At 40.0% G+C, this 20,552-nt stretch overlaps 1 protein-coding gene across 4 annotated transcripts in view; it reads right to left on the minus strand.

Annotated features, from left to right (window-relative positions):
• Positions 1-2,759: 2,759 nt before the first annotated feature.
• The window catches only part of axin1 (axin 1), a 32,430-nt gene continuing 14,637 nt past the window's right edge, over positions 2,760-20,552 (minus strand). For 2 of the 4 annotated variants that reach the window (XM_079608182.1, XM_079608183.1), the window contains exons 4-10: positions 17,557-17,653; positions 14,135-14,272; positions 11,332-11,813; positions 9,545-9,715; positions 9,138-9,386; positions 6,366-6,515; positions 2,760-4,956 (exon numbers count right to left, since the gene is read on the minus strand). In XM_079608182.1, coding sequence (XP_079464308.1) covers positions 4,830-4,956; positions 6,366-6,515; positions 9,138-9,386; positions 9,545-9,715; positions 11,332-11,813; positions 14,135-14,272; positions 17,557-17,653 — 1,414 coding nt within the window. In that variant the 3' untranslated portion in view covers positions 2,760-4,829. The remainder of the gene's footprint in view (positions 4,957-6,365; positions 6,516-9,137; positions 9,387-9,544; positions 9,716-11,331; positions 11,814-14,134; positions 14,273-17,556; positions 17,654-20,552) is intronic. The other 2 variants (XM_079608184.1, XM_079608185.1) reach the window with 2 other exon arrangements.

Raw genomic sequence — 20,552 nt, forward strand, 5'->3', positions numbered from 1 at the left:
CCGTCTAATCTCTGTGTTACATGTCATGTTTTTATCGTTTTTATTGTCTCCCTTGTCATTTTATTGCGACTCTCTTATTGTTTATGAACGTCAACAATTGATCGACATCTACCAACATATGCCCAAGCCGTATATGACCTATGAGACTCTCTCTGAACTTGATAGTTTTGGTTTCTATTAGTCCTCTGGTCTCCCTAAATATCTGCGCTGGCAAATCTTCAATGTCTCTGGCAGACGACGAAGAAGAAGACGCGGTAAACGGGCAGGTATTGCTGCGAGGATAAAGTTGGCTCTGGCAGCGGGCTGTTCCACCCGTTCTGTGCTGGCTCATTACACAATCGATGCGGAACGGGGTCTACGGGTGGTACAGCGATCCAGGGTTTCCACTGTGTACATCCTGTCCAACTCGCTGGATTCACCTGCCTACTCTCCACAACGCAATTCCCCTCGCAGCTTTATATACCATTAAAGCGTAATGACAAATCTGCCATAAATCAATTGATGGACTGTCTTCAAGAATTAAAAACATGGCTCCATAATAACTTTCTCCACTTGAATGATGACAAAACTCAAATAGTCTTGTTTGGGCCAACCGAGAAAAGTGATTTGAGCAATGTTGACTTGGGTTCTCTCACTTCATACCGTTTGTTTGCTGCAAAGAATCTGGGTTTTATGTTGGATAGTGGTCTAAAACTGAACAAACAAATCAATGCGGTTGTCAGCTCCAGTTTTTACCATCTCCGGAGATTAGCGAAAGTTAAACCAGTCCTAAATAGGAACAGTTTTGAGATTGTAATCCATGCTTTTATTTCATCACGGCTTGATTACTGTAATTCGCTATATCAAGGGCTACCTGCTTCATCTATCCATCGGCTTCAACTGGTCCAAAATGCAGCTGCCCGTTTGCTTACAGGCATTCGCAAACGAGATCACATCACACCTATATTACGTTCATTGCACTGGCTACCTGTTCAGTATCGTATTGAATTTAAAGTTTTGTTGTTTATGTATAAAGCATTAAATAATCTCGCTCCTCTATACCTTACTGAGCTGGTTATGGAACACAAACCAGTCAGATTGCTCAGATCACAGACCAATTATCTGATACGAGTACCCAGATCCAGATTGAAATGCAGGGGTGACAGAGCCTTTGCGATAGCTGGACCCAGGCTATGGAACAAATTGCCATTATACGTCCACAGTGTCTGAGTTCAGAAAACTTTTAAAAACCTATTTGTACTCGTATGCATTCAATGTCTTGTGAAAGTTGATTTAAATTTTTGTAATGGTTCTATTTTAGATATATCTTATCTTGTACAGCACTTTGGTCAACCAAGGTTGTTTTAAATGTGCTATATAAATAAAGTAAACTTGAAACTTGAAACTTGATTAAAAGGTAGCAGTAGCCACAAGGTCTTTGAGGGATGCCAAGTACTTTGGTGGTTCTTTGTTCTTGTGCGACAGAAGCATCACTGTTTATCTGTACATTTCTTTTCAGTCTGCTTCAAGGAGTGGCTTGACAGGAAGAATGTGGAGGAGACAGAGTTGCAGGCCAGATGGGTAGAGGCTGGACGGTTCATCACAGAAAAAATAATGGACATTACAGAAAAAAAATCACTTAAGATAAATTGTTGTTAATTGTGTTTTATTGTAATTTGCTTGAGCCAGATAAGTGTTGTTAATTTTGTTAAATAATTGTTATTATTGTGTTAATGTTTGTTATTATTAAATAAACTTGTTTCATGATTTTCATCATACCAAAATTCAATGTAGTTGTCCAGCATTCCACCCTGGTGAACAGGCTACCATCCTTAACATGTATTACTGTTGACCTTTCCAATGTTGGTGCTGGTGACCAGCATGGGATGCAGCAAACCAGCATCCAATCACCAGCATTCCATGCTGGTCACCAGCAAACCAGCACCAAAACACAACATATGCTGGTCTTGTTGCTGGTATGACCAGCTATGCTGGTTTTTCCAGCAGGGTAATTAGCCAATAAGTCGGGCTTCGGCTCCGCTCTTTATTTTATCTGAGGGAATAACGCCATCTCTGGGTTGTCTTAAATCCTTTCATGTGTCGGAGTTGTCACCATCTCTGAAAAACAGTCCGATCTTGATACGAGTTGTATTATGGGCTATCCATTATGTGTAAGCTCTTTGAACGAGGGTTCTTTGTTTTACTAACGGATAATTCCTCAGATGGTTGTCTTTTTGAACGATTAATTGCGTTAATGTTTCTCATTAGTTGTGGCTACAAACTGTCAGAATTGACACACATCACGTGGCTTTTAATTTTCGTAAAATCTGACATTTCCCGCGAAATCCGTCCCCCGACTGATCAAATTATAAATCATTATAATTATAAGCGTACCGGTATGAGTCGGTGTATTACATTGACTACAATAATTTATATTACTTTTTATAAAAAAAAAAGTCTGTATAGCAGATATAAGATGTTTTAATAGCTTATTTTATATAATGTGTCATAATTCATTGTTTATGTGGCACCTCAGCCATCGGCTGCTGCATGAGATCTGGGCAAAGCTCATGAAATTGTTGCTAGGAAACAAGAGCGCCATCGTCTGTTTAATCTTTGTAAAAAAAAGAAAAGAAAAAAGAAGTCTTAATAAACTTCTAATTATTGGAAAAAAGGTCAAAATAAGCATTGAGAAAACAACTCAAATAATACAAACAAATATATAATTTCTAAACAAATTCATACAAAAAGTAACAAGAGAACTACACATTTCTTTTATTACATATCTTTATTGTCCAAAGTACCATAAAATGATAACTGTACAACTCGGCACACTTAAGCAGAACCAGGGCACTAAATATCCAAATTGGGTTGCTGGTTGTAGTTGAAGACACATAAAAAAAAAAAAATGTACATATTTACATAGAAAGACTTTGTAAGTGTGTTGATGCTCTTCGCATAGGAATCTAACAAAACAAAAAAGTTCTTAAGAAACTTACAAATGTAATGCAAGTCCCTGGTACTGGACACATGGAGTGAGGAGAGCAGACAGTGGATCAGAGATGAGAATGGTGAGAAAGGCACTCTGTGATGTCTATGTACAGGTCATCCATCATTCAGTGAGAAGAGCTCACATCCAGACTATTCACAGTAGTTAACTCTTTACATCCCAGTTGATAATTACACCGTAGTTAAAATGAGTTAAAAACAAACATGAGAAATGTTCCATATTTTGCATCAAGTACCCATATTGTTCAAGTTGATCAAATTAATTCCAATTGAATGAAGGTCGAAAAAAAAAAACATCACTGAAAAAAAACATTGACGACAATGGCAACTTAAATCAAACTACAATGGGAATTTAAAATTTAAAAACTAGCATTAAGATGGGATGCCAGAACAACATTCTAACGTTACAGCACCACGTCCCTAGCGGTTACTACACTTCTCAGTGTTTCGTTACAACACGCAGCCTGAAAACTATGGAGGAGCTTCATTTTTGTTGCTGAAATAACGCAAACGGATTTTAACCGGCTCCTGTGATAGATTGTTCTCTTTGGTGTTTCATGATCTCAACAAGGCAGACCATGTTAGGCTAAAACTAAAAAAATTTTAAAACCATTCTCGCCAGGCACCACATTTAGCCGTGTTAAACTGAAAAGGCTACAATTCTTTATTTGTTTCTTGTTCTGTAATACATTAAGGTAAGTGTAAACATGATCATCATATTGTCCAATGGCACTCGGTAGACGATGGACCCCAGGACGACCAGAACGTCGTGTCCTCTTCCACAAGTCTCACATTCTCCTGCTCATAAACAGGCGTCAGTGCCGCTGTGGGTCTTGCACACGCGAGCACCTGGAAAGCAACCTTACAGATTTTGGATATAAACTACAGACCTATAGTTGTTCCACTCAAAAAAAATCTCAAGATATTTGTTTTGTAATGTCGGGACATTCACCCTTTGCCCTCGTATCGTGGTGTGCGTGAAGAGGGGAGGGATTATGCATTATGCATGTCATGATATCACCGAAAGACACAGAGCAATGTGAAGGCATCGTCGTATAGGACTTTCACTTGAAGCGATTCTCCTTTGACATCAATGCATAATGCAGTGAAAAGTGCAGCGCCGGCTGACTCCTCCCTCTCCGATGTGGACTGATTACAAACCGGTTTTATGAGTTAAAAGCACTTGGTGAAGCGTGGGTTATGAACAGCCTCTGTAACCGCAGCTTCATGAAATCTACCGCCGTTTCGGGGTCAGCTTGATGCCGCAGCTTTGATATGGGTTAAAACCGATTTCTTTTTCTTCTTTTTTTTTCTTTTTTTAAATATTTAAATAGATATAAAACTTTCTCTTTTTCCTTTTAAACAGACAGTCTGTACATATCTGGTACCAGTACATATAAAATTACAAGAGTTGTTAAATTAGAAAGGATATGTTCCTTCTGATACGTCATATCAAAAATATGCAGCTTTAGTAAACATTCTCATAGTACTTTTTTTCTAGGCTAACTTTACATTGCTACATTACATTTTTCAGAGTTAGAAATATAGCAAAAGTGAGAGAACGCTGCCTCGCGCTTTCGTCTCTGAGTCCAAGGGCTCTCTGTGCACAATGCAGTGATCTTGAGCACTGAGCAGCTGCTTGACTCGACTTTAAAAGCCGTTTGTGCAGAGGTAGAAGCCTCGGAGTAAATAGTGTACTTTCCACAGCAACTTTCCCCGTTTCTGCACCTCTCGCTCTCCCGCGCGTCCTCGTCCGCTGTACCAATCTCAGCACCTGCTCGCAGCTCCCTGTCGTTCTCCACATGCTGCTCCTCTGCAGACCGATTCCCTCTCTTCCCGTCTCAGTCGATCTTCTCGACTTTCCCGATGATCTTCTCCTCGAAGATGGGCAGGATGGCGTCGTCTTCGCGTACCTCCTCGAACACCACTCCGCAGTCGAACTCGTCGCTCACTTTCTTGAAATAATACCTGAGGTGTGGTGAGGGAGAGGGATCGTGAAGGTTTAATTGACAAAATATAAATCAAAACATTGTATAATTAAATGGCATTACGCCGGCAAAAGTGATATCAGGAGTAGATATTTGTTTATGACCCTACGAGTACAACAAAACACTAAACTTGGTTCAGGTATTTATCGGACAAAATGAATTGGCAAAAAGGCAAACTACTGTTACAGGTTTTATTTTACTATACAAAATAAATTACATGGTAAAACAAAAAGCTCACAGGAAAAGCATACTCTGACTGCAACAATCAGTTATTAATATTTTATTGATTCTCTCTTGTTTTTGCACGTTCATAATTTCTTTGTTAGACAGCCTGTCCAAAAATTATGTCCGCACAATTTATTACAAATTAAACAATTAACTCCAAGCACAACGACACAATATATTTTCAAAATCTTTAACAAATTTTTTAATAATATTTGAATAAAGGATGAAAATGAGACATCACTTTTGTAAGGTGGCCCAGTAGTGCACAACACAACTAAATTTAAAAAGCAAACATAAGTCCACAACACAACGGAAATTAACCACAACACAGCAAAATAAAGGACGCAACACAATGGAAATGCTCCCGACCACTAGAGGGCTCTCGGAGTGCGATAAAGTTAGTTTTCCATGCCACTGTTCTATAGAGTCAGCAGTCTTAATATATCAATACCACGATTAGTTTTAACCGTATGTAGCTAACCATTGTATATCGACATTTATTAATTCAAAATCACCTAAGTGCATTATAGCTGCATATTTATACTCTAGAATGCTACCATCGTGATGATGCCTAAGGGAACATCTGCCAATTCCTTCGAGTTGTTAAAACGTATAAACATGTGTGTAGTGACCAGACTGACTTAGGTGAAATTGTGCCATGCCAATACCTTCTGTATTTCTGCAATTCACCAAATGGTTTTTAGTTTTATTTATCAAATTATATTATAATAAATAATACGTTTTAACCACTTGGAGAAATTGCCAGATGTTCCTTAGGGATCATGTGCTGTGGTAGCGTGTCCAAGCATTCTCGAGTATAAAAGCTAATTAATGGTGATTTTGAAGTATGTCGATATACAATGGTTACATACGGTTAAAACTAATCGTGGTATTGATATATTAAGACTGCTGACTCTATAGAACAATGGCAAGGAAAACTAACTTTACCGTGGTCGGGAGCATTTCCGTTTTGCTGCGGCTTTATTTCGTTAAGAATTTCTCTTTTTGTATTCCACAGAAGAAAGTTAGTTTAGAACGACATGAGACTTGAGTAAATGACAGAATCTTCATTTTTGGGTGAACCATCCCTTGATCAACTAAACTAAACACTACAGGCGGTCCTCAAAAACCTAATGCTAAGAACAAAAAGTGTAGAAGGTTTACCTGTAGCTCCCTTTCTTGGTAAGCAGCTCCTTGAACTGTCCCAGCGTGACGATCCTCCCTTTGACGGACGTCCTGTACGGGATGGGCTCTCCGCAGAAGTAATAGGCCACGGTGATGTTCTCACAGGGCTGCTTCTTCATATTCTTATGCCTGCAAATGAACCGAAAGGCACTTGAAAAACAAACCAAAACATTTATTCCATAATAAGATGGGATAAAATGGTGCGTTTTGCTTTTCTAGCAACAAAATGAGAATGTCCTTAAATGCGTATTTGAAAGCCCTTGTACGTGCTCTACTGGGTTTGAAGTGGACACGAGTGCGGGTGGTCGACAGAGACACGGTGTACTGTTGCCAAGTAAAATTAATTCCAGATGTCTGACAAATGTTACTCAGAAAAAAAAGAAAAAAAAATTTGCACTGTTGTGGCGCTTTCATCTCATCCACACCAAAGCTTTGATGTCACTAAACTGCATATCTGCATTAGCTCTCCTCCAGCCGATCAGTGGTTAATACACTGGAACCAACCAAATCTGTGAGGAACTACGCACTAAGACGGGTCAGTCTATATTATACTCTTGAAAGCGCTACACACAGAAGCGTTAGTGAACTACAGGAGGCACAGCCCTGACAAACACATGCAAGTGCATGTATCGGTAGCATGGGATGGTGAAAGGAAGGGCTACGCTCTATGAAGTAGTATTGGGAACATACTCGGACAGCTCCGTGTCGGAGACGGCGGGCACCACACTGAGCGTGGGAAACAGAGCGGGCCTGACAGCGGTGCGACCCCTCTGGATCACCTCCATCACATACCTGAGGAACAACCCCGAGTTAGACACACCGGCTGCGTTTGCAGGCTCACACCGCCTCATTACACGCATGCACCTCAGCCAGTGTGTACCGGAACAGGACTGAGAAGAGGAGGCAGCCTTGCATTGTGCATTATGGGTAATAGATGGGTCACTGACAAACGTCCAATAGAAACAACAATTTTAAGTTTAAATTGCATATGCAAAATGCTTAAAAACAATCTCTGGTTTCATGTGGATTTAAAAAACTTTAATAGCATTTTAAACAGAAGAGTTGATTTAATTAGCTTAATGTCAAGTGGTGGAACCAGCCAGTATAAACTAGTCTTGCTTAGTCATTTTCAATATAACTTTACAAAGGTAGAAAGTATTTGAGGAGTCACCACATGACCAGAATGGGCGAACCTTGCCTTGTCATTAAAGGTCAAGTTATTTGACTTATTGACCTTGACACAGTCATGAGGGTCTAAAGAGGTCTTTTCTATGACAACATTTCCTGTTTTGTTTTTCCCTGATTGTTTCAGAACATTGGTCTAACTAGTTTGATTTGGCAGTAGTTTTTCTAAATATAATTATTGCCAGTATTATTATTAATGATACTACCATCATTACTACTAATAATAATAACAAAGATTATACCAAACTACTTAAAGGGTTAGTTCACCCCAAAATGAAAATTCTGTCAGCAATTACTCACCCTCATGTTGTTCCAACCCCGTAAGACTTTCGTTCATCTTTAGAACACAAATTAAGATGTTTTTGATTAAATCTGAGAGCTGTCTCACTCCTCCATAGGCTTCTAGGCAATTTCATTCTGCCAGCTCAGAACGGTAAAGACATCGTTAAAATAGTCCAAGTGACTACAGTGGCTCAACCTTAAGTTTATCAAGCGACAAGAATACTTTTTGTGCGCAAAAAAAAAAACACTTCACACACATGACCAGCGTCGGCCAATAGTGAGCCAACGTGTGACATACAACACAGAAGCTCTGCGTTGTTACACTATGTGAACTCACTCGAGGCCCACACTGAAGAAAATGTCACTGTAGTCACTTGGACTATTTTAACGATGTCTTTAATAACTTTTCTGGGCCGGAAAGTTTCAATCCCTTAGAAGCCTATGGAGGAGTGAGACAGATTTAAGCAAACACATCTTAATTTGTGTTTCGAAGATGAACGAAAGTCTTACAGGGTTGGAACAACATGAGGGTGAGTAATTACGGGCAGAATTTTCATTTTTGGGCTAACTATCCCTTTAAGACTTTCTTTTCAAGAATTTCATTATTTTAAGATGTTTATTTCCCTACATTATGTATATTAGGAAAGTTTCACCATTTCAACATCTTTTTTTAAATCATTGCACAATCAAGCACCTGGCTACCTATCTGACCTGCTGCATCAGTATATCCCCTCTAGAAGCCTAAGATCTGGAGACCAGAATCTTATTTTAATTCCACATTCCAGACTTAAACGTAGAAGTGGCCGTGCCTTTTCGGTAATTGGTCCGCGTCTCTGGAACGATTTGCCAGTGGAAATTCGAATGGCTCCGAGTTTGACCATTTTTAAGTCTCTCTTAAAAACCCATCTGTTCTCTTAGGCATACTAGGTTTTTTTTTTTTTTTGCCTAATATAATTTAGTTTTAATTGTCTGTCTGTTTTAATTATTTCATAATTGCTGTCCTTTTGATGTGAAGCACTTTGGTCAGTCTGTGGCTGTTTTAAATGTGCTATATAAATAAAGCAAACTTCAAACTTCATGTTATGCTCCCTCAAAAAATGTATTTAAGGGCAGAAATTAAAAACTGAAAGTTTTAAGTGCTTTTGATTTTGAATAAATGATCCAGGTCAAAAACTGAGCGTCATTGTCCCAAAGGCAAATAACGTGATTATTTACAAGCAATAACAAATCAGGCCACTGTGTTTCTTATATGAATCATGACCACCTGTGGACGCGTCCTCTCACCTCTGCTTGGCCTGCAGCGTTCCAGACTTCCTCCTCTCCTCCTCAAGCCGCCTGCGTGCCTCTTCCAGCTGTGTGAGGGGGTTGGGGGCTGGGTTGGGGGGCATGGTTGGGTCCTGGATGAAGGGATGGGAGGGCTGCACGCTGTTGCGGAGCTGAGCGGTCACCCAAGGGTGCACAGCCCCCGGCCGCTCCACCGAACTGGGCCTCGACACCTCGTGACTCGGAGCTTTCTTGGAGCCGGAGATGCTGCTAAGGAATATGCAAGACCAAAAGAGCTTTTACATGATTCCTTTTGAAAAACAGTGCTTTTAAAATTTTTGCATAATTGATAAAAACAAATTGATTAGCTGGTCAGATATCATTATTGAATAATGTCTCTAGATTATACACTAAGAAAGGCTTCTCACCCGTAAGGGCTCCTCTTATAGCGTCCAGCTTCCTTTTCACCCTCCATCATCCACTGCAGTATCTTCTGGTTCCTCTCCATATCATCCAGGGGCAAGGGCTCCCGCATCTCATAGTTTCGTCCATCTTCTCCTTTTCTGACCGGCCGCTTTGAGAGAGTGCTGCCTTTACTGCTACAGTGAGACACAAGAACATCAAAATCACTGAAGCTGTTGAGATAAACGGCTTCACTTAATGCTTGCAATATACACCATAGTTCAAAAGTTTGGGGGCAGTAGACGTTTAATCCTTGCTGAATAAACGTAAAGACATTTATGTTACTCAAATAAATGCTGTTCTTTTGAACTTCCTGTTCATCAAAGAATCCTGAAAAAAGTATCATGATTTCCAAAAATATATAAAGCAGCAATTCAACATTGTTAATAAAAAAAAATATTGAGCAGCAAATCATCATATTAGAATGATTTCTAAAGGATCATGTGATCCTGAAGACTGGAGTAATGATGCTGAAAAATTCAGCTTTGATCACATTAATTAAAATCACATTTAAAATAACTTTCTATTTGAATATATATTTTTTAAATGGTTATAATACTTTACAATTGGTAACACTTTACAAGATGAACAACTACAGTGCTCTCTTTACAAGATTGAACAACTACAGTGCTCTGTCAATCCAAAATATTAATAAACCTCAATCCTGAATATTTAAGGAAGTAAAAGTGAGGTTTTGGCTTTCTTAGGAGAATATCTGTGTGCACAATTATACAGCAAAATTAAAAATTAAAAATTTTCCCATCTCACTTGTTTATTTTCATCTGTTAAAGTGAGAATAATAAGCAAACAACTAAATTTAAACATTTCTGACATTTAAAAAAATTAAATCATTAAATCTTTTTATGCAGCAGCCACCACAGCCTCCCATACACTGTTCAGAGAGCTGTACTGTTTTCCTTCAGCGTAAATCTTTCGTTTAAGAAGGGCCCACAAGTTCTCAATAGGGTTTAGATCAGGTGAGGAAGTGCGCCATCATTTCATTATTCTTTCATCTTTGAGGCCTTTACTGGCTAGTACTTCGATGCATGCGATGGAGCATTGTCCTGCATAAAAACCATGGTCTTCTTGAAAGATGCAGACTTCTTGTACCACTGCTTGAAGAATGCATCTTCTAAAAACTGGCAGTAGGTTTGGGAGTTCATTTCGAGTCCATCTTCAACCCGAAAAGGTCCAACTAGCTCATCTTTAATAATACCAGCCCAACATCACCCCACCTCCACCTTGCTGTCGTCCGAGTCGAAGTGGAGCTCTGTGCCCATTACTGATCCAGCCACGGATCCGTCAAGAGTCACTCTCATCTCATCAGTCCATAAAACCTTTGAAAAATCTGTCTTCAGATATTTCCTGGCCCAGTCTTGACGTTCCAACTTATGTTTCGTGTTCAGTGGCGGTCGGATTTCAGCCTTCCTTACCTTGGCCATGTCTCTGAGCACTGAACACCTTGTACTTCTGGGAACACCAGGTAGGTTGCAGTTCTGGAATATGACAGCACTGGAGGATAATTTTTTCCTGGAAGCTTCACATTTGATTCTTCTCAAATCTTTGGCAGTTAATTTCCGGGGGGGTTTTCTCAACACGTTTCTTGCGACTCTGTTGAGTATTTGCTACAAAACGTTTGATGGTTCTGTGATCATGCCCCAATAACTTAGCAATTTCAAGAGCGCTGCATCCCTCTGAAAGACTTTTTAAAAATTATATATATATATAAAACAAAAGCAACTGAGACACATACCCGTAACCCATGGGGTCCATGCCGTTGGGACCGACGCTCATTCCATCTGCATAGTTGCGCGACTCCACCTGTTCTTTGGGCTTCCCCCCCGCGGCATAGTGTGTGTGGTAAACGTGTTTGTGATGGTGCAGGTGCGCCCCCTCACCCTTCGGACCTAGCCGAGTCTGGTGCTTGCCTTGGCCACCAGACAGTGGCATTATAAGCCCGGGAATCTTGCCCGCCGGCAGCCCGTCTGGGGAGCGGGACTTTGGAGAGTGGCGGCCCGTGCCTGGAGATTGACAGCCGGGGGTTTTCATGACACGCTGCACATGCTCATCCAGGATGCTTTCGGGGTTTTCCTCGTGTGCATCCCGTAGCTGCAGCCCGTTGTAACTCGTTTCAGAGTAGCGACCGCCATAATGCTGCATGTGGACCGCAGGAGGAACCCTGTGATTGGCCAGGGAGGGAGCGGTGGAGACGTCTGCATCGTCACCTTCTTCTTCCTACAGGACACAAAGAGTTTATTCAATGATGGCAAGATACTTTCTAAAAATCTCAGACATTTAGCATAATATATATATATACAAAGAAATCAGCCAGGTGAGCAAGTCAATTGCAGCAGGAAAAACAAAAAATTGTAGAATCACTGTGCAATAAAATGTTTGAACCAGCAGATGTCGCCCTTTCAAGCTTATATTAATTGGCATTTGTCATGGTCACATTCAAAAACACACAATGACCTGAAACAGAGCCATGAGAGAATTCTCTTATTGCTCAAAACATATTTTAAAACATATAATATTCATTTTAATCATGATAATATGTCTGGACAAGCACAGACCTCTCTTCATCAAATTATAAATGATCTGATTTTGTTAATTTAATAACACTTAATATTTTACTTGCTTTGTTCTGCCATTCTCTGTGATTTTGATTGTACTGGCAAACAACAACACTGAATCCTGTTTGACAAATTTAGTTTCAATCATAGTCTAGAGACTAAATTACATTTTAGGTCACATTCCGTATTGTTACTTTTAGACAATGAAAATGTGTAGTTTTGTCTATGAAAACAGTCCTAAATCTAATTAAAATAATCATGTTTCCACAATACAAACTCTACAGTGTTCCAGGCTAAACACTGGATATTATATATTTAATCTGCATAGTATCCAACATATTGTAGCTTAAGGTTGTTTCTGACTGTTTTTCCCCATAAAATCAATCATTTTAAGTGTAATTGCTTTAAGCAATACTAATTTAAAGTTATCACATTGTGTTAGTTGTATTGCAGTGTTAACACCATTGCACTTGTTAATGTGGGTTAAACTATGCATAGTTCTCTTCACAGAGTATCTCTTCTTCTAGTTACTAATTAAAACTAATTTTATATGAACGGATTATAATTTATCAGTCCACATTACAATATTTCACATATTGACTAGTCATACACATTTCACTTGACTGTTGAATTGTCAGTTCACTATATACAAGATTTTTTTATTCTCCATTTATCAAGGATGCATTCAATTAAACAAAATTGACGTAAAGACATTTATAATTGTTACAAAATATTTATTTTTCATATAAATGCTGTTCCTTTGACATCTATATTCATCTAAGTATCCTGAAAATATATAATTGTATTATCTTTCCACAAAAAAACATTAAGCTGCATAAATGATTTCAACATTTATAATGTTGATACAAAATATTTCTAAATAGAAAAGTTATTACAGAATCTCACACAATATTACAGTTTTTACTGTATTCTTGTTTAAATAAATGCAGCCTTGGTGAGCAAAAATGGTGAGTTTTGAATGGTAGCATCTGTATTATTTTAAACTATGTAAACAACACAAGTAGGCTACATTTTATTTCCAACAAATCTCCTTCTAACTAGCCTTTTCATTTGGTTGTCTTCTCATTTTCATAATGGAGAAAGTCAATACAACCAAAGCCTCAGCAATGCTTTGATTCTCTCTCCAGGTAGCGAAGTCCAAGGAGAGAAGGAATTCTGAGGATTTGGCCTGAGCATAATTTTATTTTTACTGAACAGCTGTGCAGGTCAGCGCTCTGGATGATCTTTGACAGATCATGCCAAAAAAAAGAAAAGGAGACGAGGTGGGAGACAACACAAATCCAACCGCAATGCGCAAACCATCCAATTTCCATTGCGCTGATTCAACCTCTAAAAACTGAACCATCTGAAAATGACCCGAAAACCCTGAAATCATCATTCAGACTTGTCAAGGCTCAGTAGCTGGCAAAAACATGTTTAACTGTCAGAATCCTTCCTGCTCAGTGGACCAAAGAGCGCAAGTGCTGTATATAGAAGACAGCCGCTCAGCTGATAGGTAAAGAAAACTTGAAACAAGTTGGCTGAAAGCTGAGGGACCGGTGAGAATATCAATTAAGAAACAAATGACATTCCTCCTTCGGCTCTTAACTCAAAGTCACTGTTCTGTGACGGAAGTTCCTCTTACAGGAGGCCAAACTACATAAATAATCTGCCTTGAGACTTAACACCTGGCTTTGAGTCGGGAAAAAGATTCCCATTTGCGGTGCGCGCAAGCATTTCTTCACGCCCCGACTGACTTCAAACAAAGTCATTACACTGAGGCAGACTAGCAAGTAGCTCAATCTCGGCAGGTGAATCACCTGACACTGAAAAGAAAGACGAAAGAAACGAGCAGAGTCCCCTTGATAAGACAGGAAGTCTTTAGAACACATCCGACTGGTTCACTCGTGATGAGGAGGCCTAAGTGTTTGATCTATCTGCTACAGCTCGAAATTCCCTGGCATGTTTGGATGCACTACTCACCAGTCGAACCCTCTTGAGCCGCTCCTCCAGTTTTTCTTGCGCCTCGCGTTCCTTCAGCACCCCCTCCAGCCTGCTGATCAGCTCCGCCGCAAACTTCTCCGGCTCGACGTGAATATCCTTTGGTATCCGGTTAGTGCGCTGATGGGAAGACAATGAGAGTCAGTACTCAAGGTCACCATTCACATAAATGCAGTGCTCGTAAAAACGAAACTACAGCTGCTGATTAAACAATAACAACAGTGTAAAATACAATATTGAAAGCAGGACAACATTAATCCAGGCTAGACCGCACATTATCCAAAAATGTGTTTATTTGTCTATTGAGAATTAATGCACTGATTCGGTCCACACACTACAGTTTCAGTGTGAAAGCATCAGCTTAAAAGGACATAAACAAAAGATAGCAGATAATACAATATAATATCGTTGCGATTACTTTGGTCGAAAACAGATCCACCAAATAGGTTAAGCGGTTGCAGGCATGTGATCAGCTAAAGACAAAAAATAAGGAATATGGCAAATTCGTTCCCAAATGCAAATTATAAGCGACTCAAACACACAGCACTTGCAGAGTCGCATTGAATGTGAATCGAAACTGTGAATGAAAATGAACACAGTGCTGTGATTCGGCTTTACTCTGAAACATGCAGCGCGTGAAACTATATATTCATAGAACTACATCATAACTGGTGTGATTAGACGATCGCCAAAATTAATTACAAAAAGTTTGCAGGCAACTGGCGAGTAAAAGGCTTGGAGCCTGAATTGAATGCATTCTTGCCTAAAGTATTTATATAAATACCGATAAATTAGCTTGTTTTATTCATATTATTACTGACTCCAAACTTTTAAAGTTTAGTTTTGTTTACTTTTAAAGGTAATGTACATTTCTCAGTCTATACATGACGTCTGACAAATTTGGGAACTTTCAAACTGAAAATAAAACTAAGTATTAAGTAAACTACACTCAAGCACTCTTTCCTCCTCTAGTGTCGACTGTGACAGCACAATGATCCGTGCCCTAACAGAATTAAGCCCTATTTGAAACCTCATGGTAAAGAACGGGGTAGAGGAAGCAGTCATAAAACATACAACTGGAAATGAGAAACGGTTAAATACACCAAAAATCAATCCACCTTCACATCTTGCACTTGCAACATGAACCCAAAACTTATAACAAAGAAGAGCTTCCTACTATCAGATAATCACTCTTCATCTGAGCAGATCATGTTGCACAGGGGAAAGCTGCATATAGATCTTTATTGTGCCCTTTTCTCTTCTAAAACCAATGAAACTCCAAACAACAGACATCCAGGAAATGTATTATTCCAGAAGTCTGGAAGGAGAAAAAGAGAGGCGGGGGAGGAGGACAGACACATGAAGAAATATAGTTGCAGGCAGTGCCTGGACAAGGTCCAATAAAACCCTTACAGGAGCCGTTAAAATTTTGATTAGAGGGCCAAATCTGATCTAAAGTCTGTTCCAGCTTTCTTTGTTCTGGCCTTCTGTTTGCTTAAGATTCATCAGTCTCCTCCGCAGCCCACACGGTTACATGCCCAGTGGAACTGCAGAATCTGTCAAGTCTTGACAAGGCGTTTTGGTTACTAACACTGCCTCCCTGCCGCAGACCACGCTTACAGAATATAAGAGAGCCTTTAAACTTAACAGAGACAGAATGGGAGAATACAACCAAAGGGGAAAAAAAAAAATCTAAGCGAGATAAGTGTTAAAGGTTTAGAACCATAAACAAAATGTGAATGCAATGTACAAAAAAAAAAAAAAAAAAAACTTGAGCAAGATGTAGCAATAAGAATTAAAGGTCAACAGTTCAGCTAAAAATGAAAATTCTATCATCATTTACTTACATAATGTTGTTTAAATCCATATAATGTTCTTTATTCCATTAAACAAAGAAAGCAGATGTTAGGCAAAATCACTTGCTCTGCTCTTTTTCATACAATTAATCTTAATTTAGGAACAGGCCAAAATGTGTCATTATTCACTCTTAAATCTCATTTATGTGATTTGAATAAACACTACTATTGTTGTAACATCATTGGACATGTATAAGGGATGTGCCCGAAGCATAAATCTGAATTCGGGAAGGCACGGAAAATGAGTAGTGCATTCTACGGAGCCCCTAAAGGGACATTGTTAGGGTTGCAGCGGTCGGTTACATTAAAGTACATCAGATTTCACTTATCATGTGAAGACCGTAAAGAGAGATGACTGAAAGGACAAAGGTGGAGGACTTGGTGTGCAACTTGGTCATTGACAAATATCTTATCTAGTAAAATGTGAGGTCAGTACCGCCACTCCCTATGCACAGAGTACACGTGTGATCGCATTGGAAAGTTAAAGTAAAAAGCGAGCATGAATTCAAAAGCAATTCCAATACCCTGCATATTAATAGCGGCTCACTAATGCCCATAAGTTATATACAATAAACTGACCCAACTATGTAAATGGGAGAAAGCTAAAGCATTGAAATATATCTGTCTATATGACTATGTCCCTTAAAGGCCTCCGTAGAATGCATCATTTCATCACACGGAAACGTTTCACAATTTGTATCACTCCGCTTGTTGCCAGATCTACACTGGCAGCATTTCTCGCAGAGAGCATCAATGGCAGACGAGCAAAGCCACTGTAATTTTACAAATATTACTGTTATTGAGTCACATGAATATCCTTCTAAACTTCATTTTTGTGTTCAATTAAACAAAGGAACGACATGAGGGTGAATAAACCGTGACAGAACTCACATTTGCACTCCTTAAGAAAGTTTGTACATCTGCAAATTGTCATTTGATAATCAGATATTGGTGCGCATGCGGAAAAACTAGTCAAGAGCTTCCAGTACGTCATATGCACGTATGAGCTGAAGCGTCTTCGCTGCCTCCACAGCTTTCAGTCTCTATAGGATGAGTGAAAGGCCCCAGTGAGGGGAAGTGTATGTTTGCTCTGTTAAATTGGGCTCTATCTCAGAGGCTCCAATTATGCTGGAGCCGGTACAGTGGGAAAGCCGAGCCATCAGAGGAGGAGGCTTCACATCTGCTGGGGCAGAGCAGGCAGAGCTGACGAGAGCATCAGGAACGCTTTAGACAGCACGCTCGCGCTCTCTCACTCTCCATCAGCTATTCGCCGGCACATGATCAAAGCTCCCCAGCCACCGCTGTGCATCTTAAGAATGCACATTCATTTTAGGGGCGATGGGAGAGACAAGGCAGGGGGAAGAAAAGAGAGAGTAAGAATGACAGGGAAAGACCAGAAGATGATGGACGGAGACAAGGCACAGAGAATAAAATAAAAAGAAGGAGTGGGGGTGAAAGAGAGAGAGATGGAATAAAAAGGTAGAGAGCACACACACAGAAAGTGTTGTAAAGTCAACAAGGTGTTCTGGAAATCCAAAGCATACTTACAGGAATATGAGGTAGTGGCACTCGCCCATTAACTTTGGCACTTTCGTGTATCTCACGTCGATGCGGTTTACGATACCTATAAGGTGGGACCCCATCTCTGTAGGGAAAAAACATAACAGGATTTTAATACTAAATCTGTGTCAATACACAAAAACACCATATATGAAATAGGGGTGTGCGATATATATCGTCTGCGATATCGTAATTGTTGTTTTAACGATGTGCGATTTGACATTATCGAGTATAGACTATCCCTCACACACACACACAGAGAGTGCATGCATACTCTACCAGGGGTCTCCAACATGTCGCTCGTGGCCTGATTGGAGGTAGCTCGCTCGCCAATGGGCCTTTCACACATCGCGTCTTTTGCGCGCTCAAGTTCGTTCAAATGTAGGCGCGCGCTCATAAATGAAAATGTCAATACATTTTCGTCATAGTTGTCGTCATTTAAAACTGGTTTTTATTTAGTTATCGTCTCGTTTTCGTCTGTGAAAAAATGCTGTTGACGAATATTTTTAACACTGGTAGGGAAGGGCGACAAACTCCATCTCATTTTCTCCTCCAACTTCAAAAGTTGGACGTCTTCGTTTTAATTACTATAAAAAAAATGAGTGATCTTTCCAACGTGATGACGGAATACGTGGCGCATTGCAGACCAGCACAAGACGAACAATTGTGGTTAAATAGTATATACATTTTTATTTTTATTTTAGAAAATGACCGATCGTTTCGCTAGATAGACCCTTATTTCTCGGCTGGGATCGTGTAGAGATCGTGTAGTATCGTTTTTCTAATTTGCAAAGCTGGCATTTGGTGAAAGCTTCATCATTGTGTATTTTGTAATGGTAAGTAAACTTGTGATAAAAAATGTGTGCGGCACATCAACTGTGCTTGCTAAATACAAAAGTTACCTCACTAGCATGTGAGACTTAATAAAGAAATGTCAGTTCTACAGGGAACAAGATGGTGCTGTTGATTCGTAACAAATATGTGCATACAAGACAGTCCTTGTGTGAGAACAGACCTCAGACTGCAAAGCTAAAGTGATTGCAGGTGTTTCACATTTTCAGTCCCACAACATAAACGTAAAGCGTCCTCCCATCGAACTGAATCCCTGGGGCAGTGGCAGCAACCGCTTCAGAGCAGAGCATGTTTGGGGTCCTTCATTGACACATGCACAGGGAGTCTTTAATCCCCCCGGGTCCTGCTGCGGACCCCCCTGCATCTCTGCCTGGCAAACAGCTGATAACCTCTAAGCCAGCCCACTTCAGACACATGTTTTTGCCCTGATGTGCCTTTAATGTGTTTTTTTGTATAACATGGATCACTCATGCCATCTCTGAAGTCGGCACACTCCCTCTTGCTGCCTCTCCAGTCGAAACCCTCTCGAAACGAACATCCAGAACAATAATGTATGTTTCTGCTAAAAGACAGTCTGAAGGTGCAGTCACATTTACCATTTTACGGAAACCCAGTTATTTCCATATGACTGGGAATTTCGGGTGAGGGCGAAAGATTTTCCCATGCAAATTTCGAACTGGGTTCAAGTTGGTCTTGTGGATTCGTTGACCTGGGGTGCATTTCCCAAACAACGATGTAACTTGCTGCTTAACTACCATAGTACTACGCATCATTGGAGAAACTAACTAGCCAGTTACAACTGTTTCCCAAAACCATAGTAACTGCGGCAACATGGCCTTGTTTGAACCATGTTGGTTAGAACTCAGATGTGCGAGAGCGAGACCGGCTAGCGTCTCGTTAGTAAAACCGGTTCCGTGATTAGTAGTAAATCGTCATCACTTGCTTTCAGATGGAGCGGCATTAGGTGATGAGCTTCGAGTATGCGCACGAAGGGGTCACGCGCACGAAGGGGTCACGCGCACGAAGGGGTCACGCGCACGAAGGGGTGGTACGACCGTTTGATTGACAAACTTACGGTTCAATGATTCTAGGTGGTCTTGGAAATGATTGGCTGGAGTTTTTCGAGTCCTGCCCGTTCCACAGATGATTAAATAGCTTAATTTTCATTTGAGCGCTTCTAACTCGGTGGCTGTAAGTGGGGTTTCAAGTGATTTTGAAAAAATAGACAAAAAAGAGAATCACATACCCCACCTTAAGTTCACATGTCATACTAGCTTCTAACCACAGGTGAGAGCTGTAGTTCCAACCACACAACTTTGAGATGCGGTTTTGTGAATGTTTGTTGAAACAATAGGCTAGATTTGGGAAACACTGAATCATTGAACTATAACGACGGAACTTGCGACCATAGTTGGCTAATGATGCTTTTGGAAAACACACCCCTGATTGGTTTGAAAGTGACTTCTGTGTAAGCCGTGCCTTATACATCATTAAACTGTTGATAATGGACCTTTGTCACCTACTAAAGTTTGCTCAAATTTCTCTAATGTAGCAGCAGCTTGACAGGGAATGAGAGTTGGCTGCATTAGTGAGTTTAAAAAGTACACATTTTTGAAAAGCTTTACATTGATTACCACTTCCACGTAAATGGAGGGGAAATTATTTCATATCCCAAAATTTAGACCACGTCCTCGTATCAGCCATATGATTGCATGAAGCCAAATATATTTTGGTAGCCATAAAATTAGACAAATTTGATTACACCTAAGGCCAAAGCACTGTTTATTCTTTTATGAGCTCTTATTTTCAGGCATTGTTTGTTTTCAATATTTCATTTCCTGTTCCCTTCTGTAACCTGCTCGTGTAGGGTACAGCGTGAAGGCCATTTCCTTTGTTTTCAGGGAAAGTTAATTTGAAGGAAAACAAGTCAATGCCTTCAAATTACAGCCTGAAGCGCCTCATACCTCCCAATTTGAAGCTCTATAATTAGCATAAGTAATGACATTTAGAAGCTTTCATTGGTGTGGATAATGAGCAGATGGTCCTCCTCAGAGGAGAGCAGATTTGTTCCTGTTCCCAGAGCAGAGCTGGGGGAAAATGGCACAGATTCTGCATGCACGAGACACTGCTCT

Source organism: Phoxinus phoxinus (genome assembly GCF_949152265.1).
Source record: "Phoxinus phoxinus genome assembly, chromosome: 1".
Lineage (NCBI taxonomy): Eukaryota > Metazoa > Chordata > Actinopteri > Cypriniformes > Leuciscidae > Phoxinus > Phoxinus phoxinus.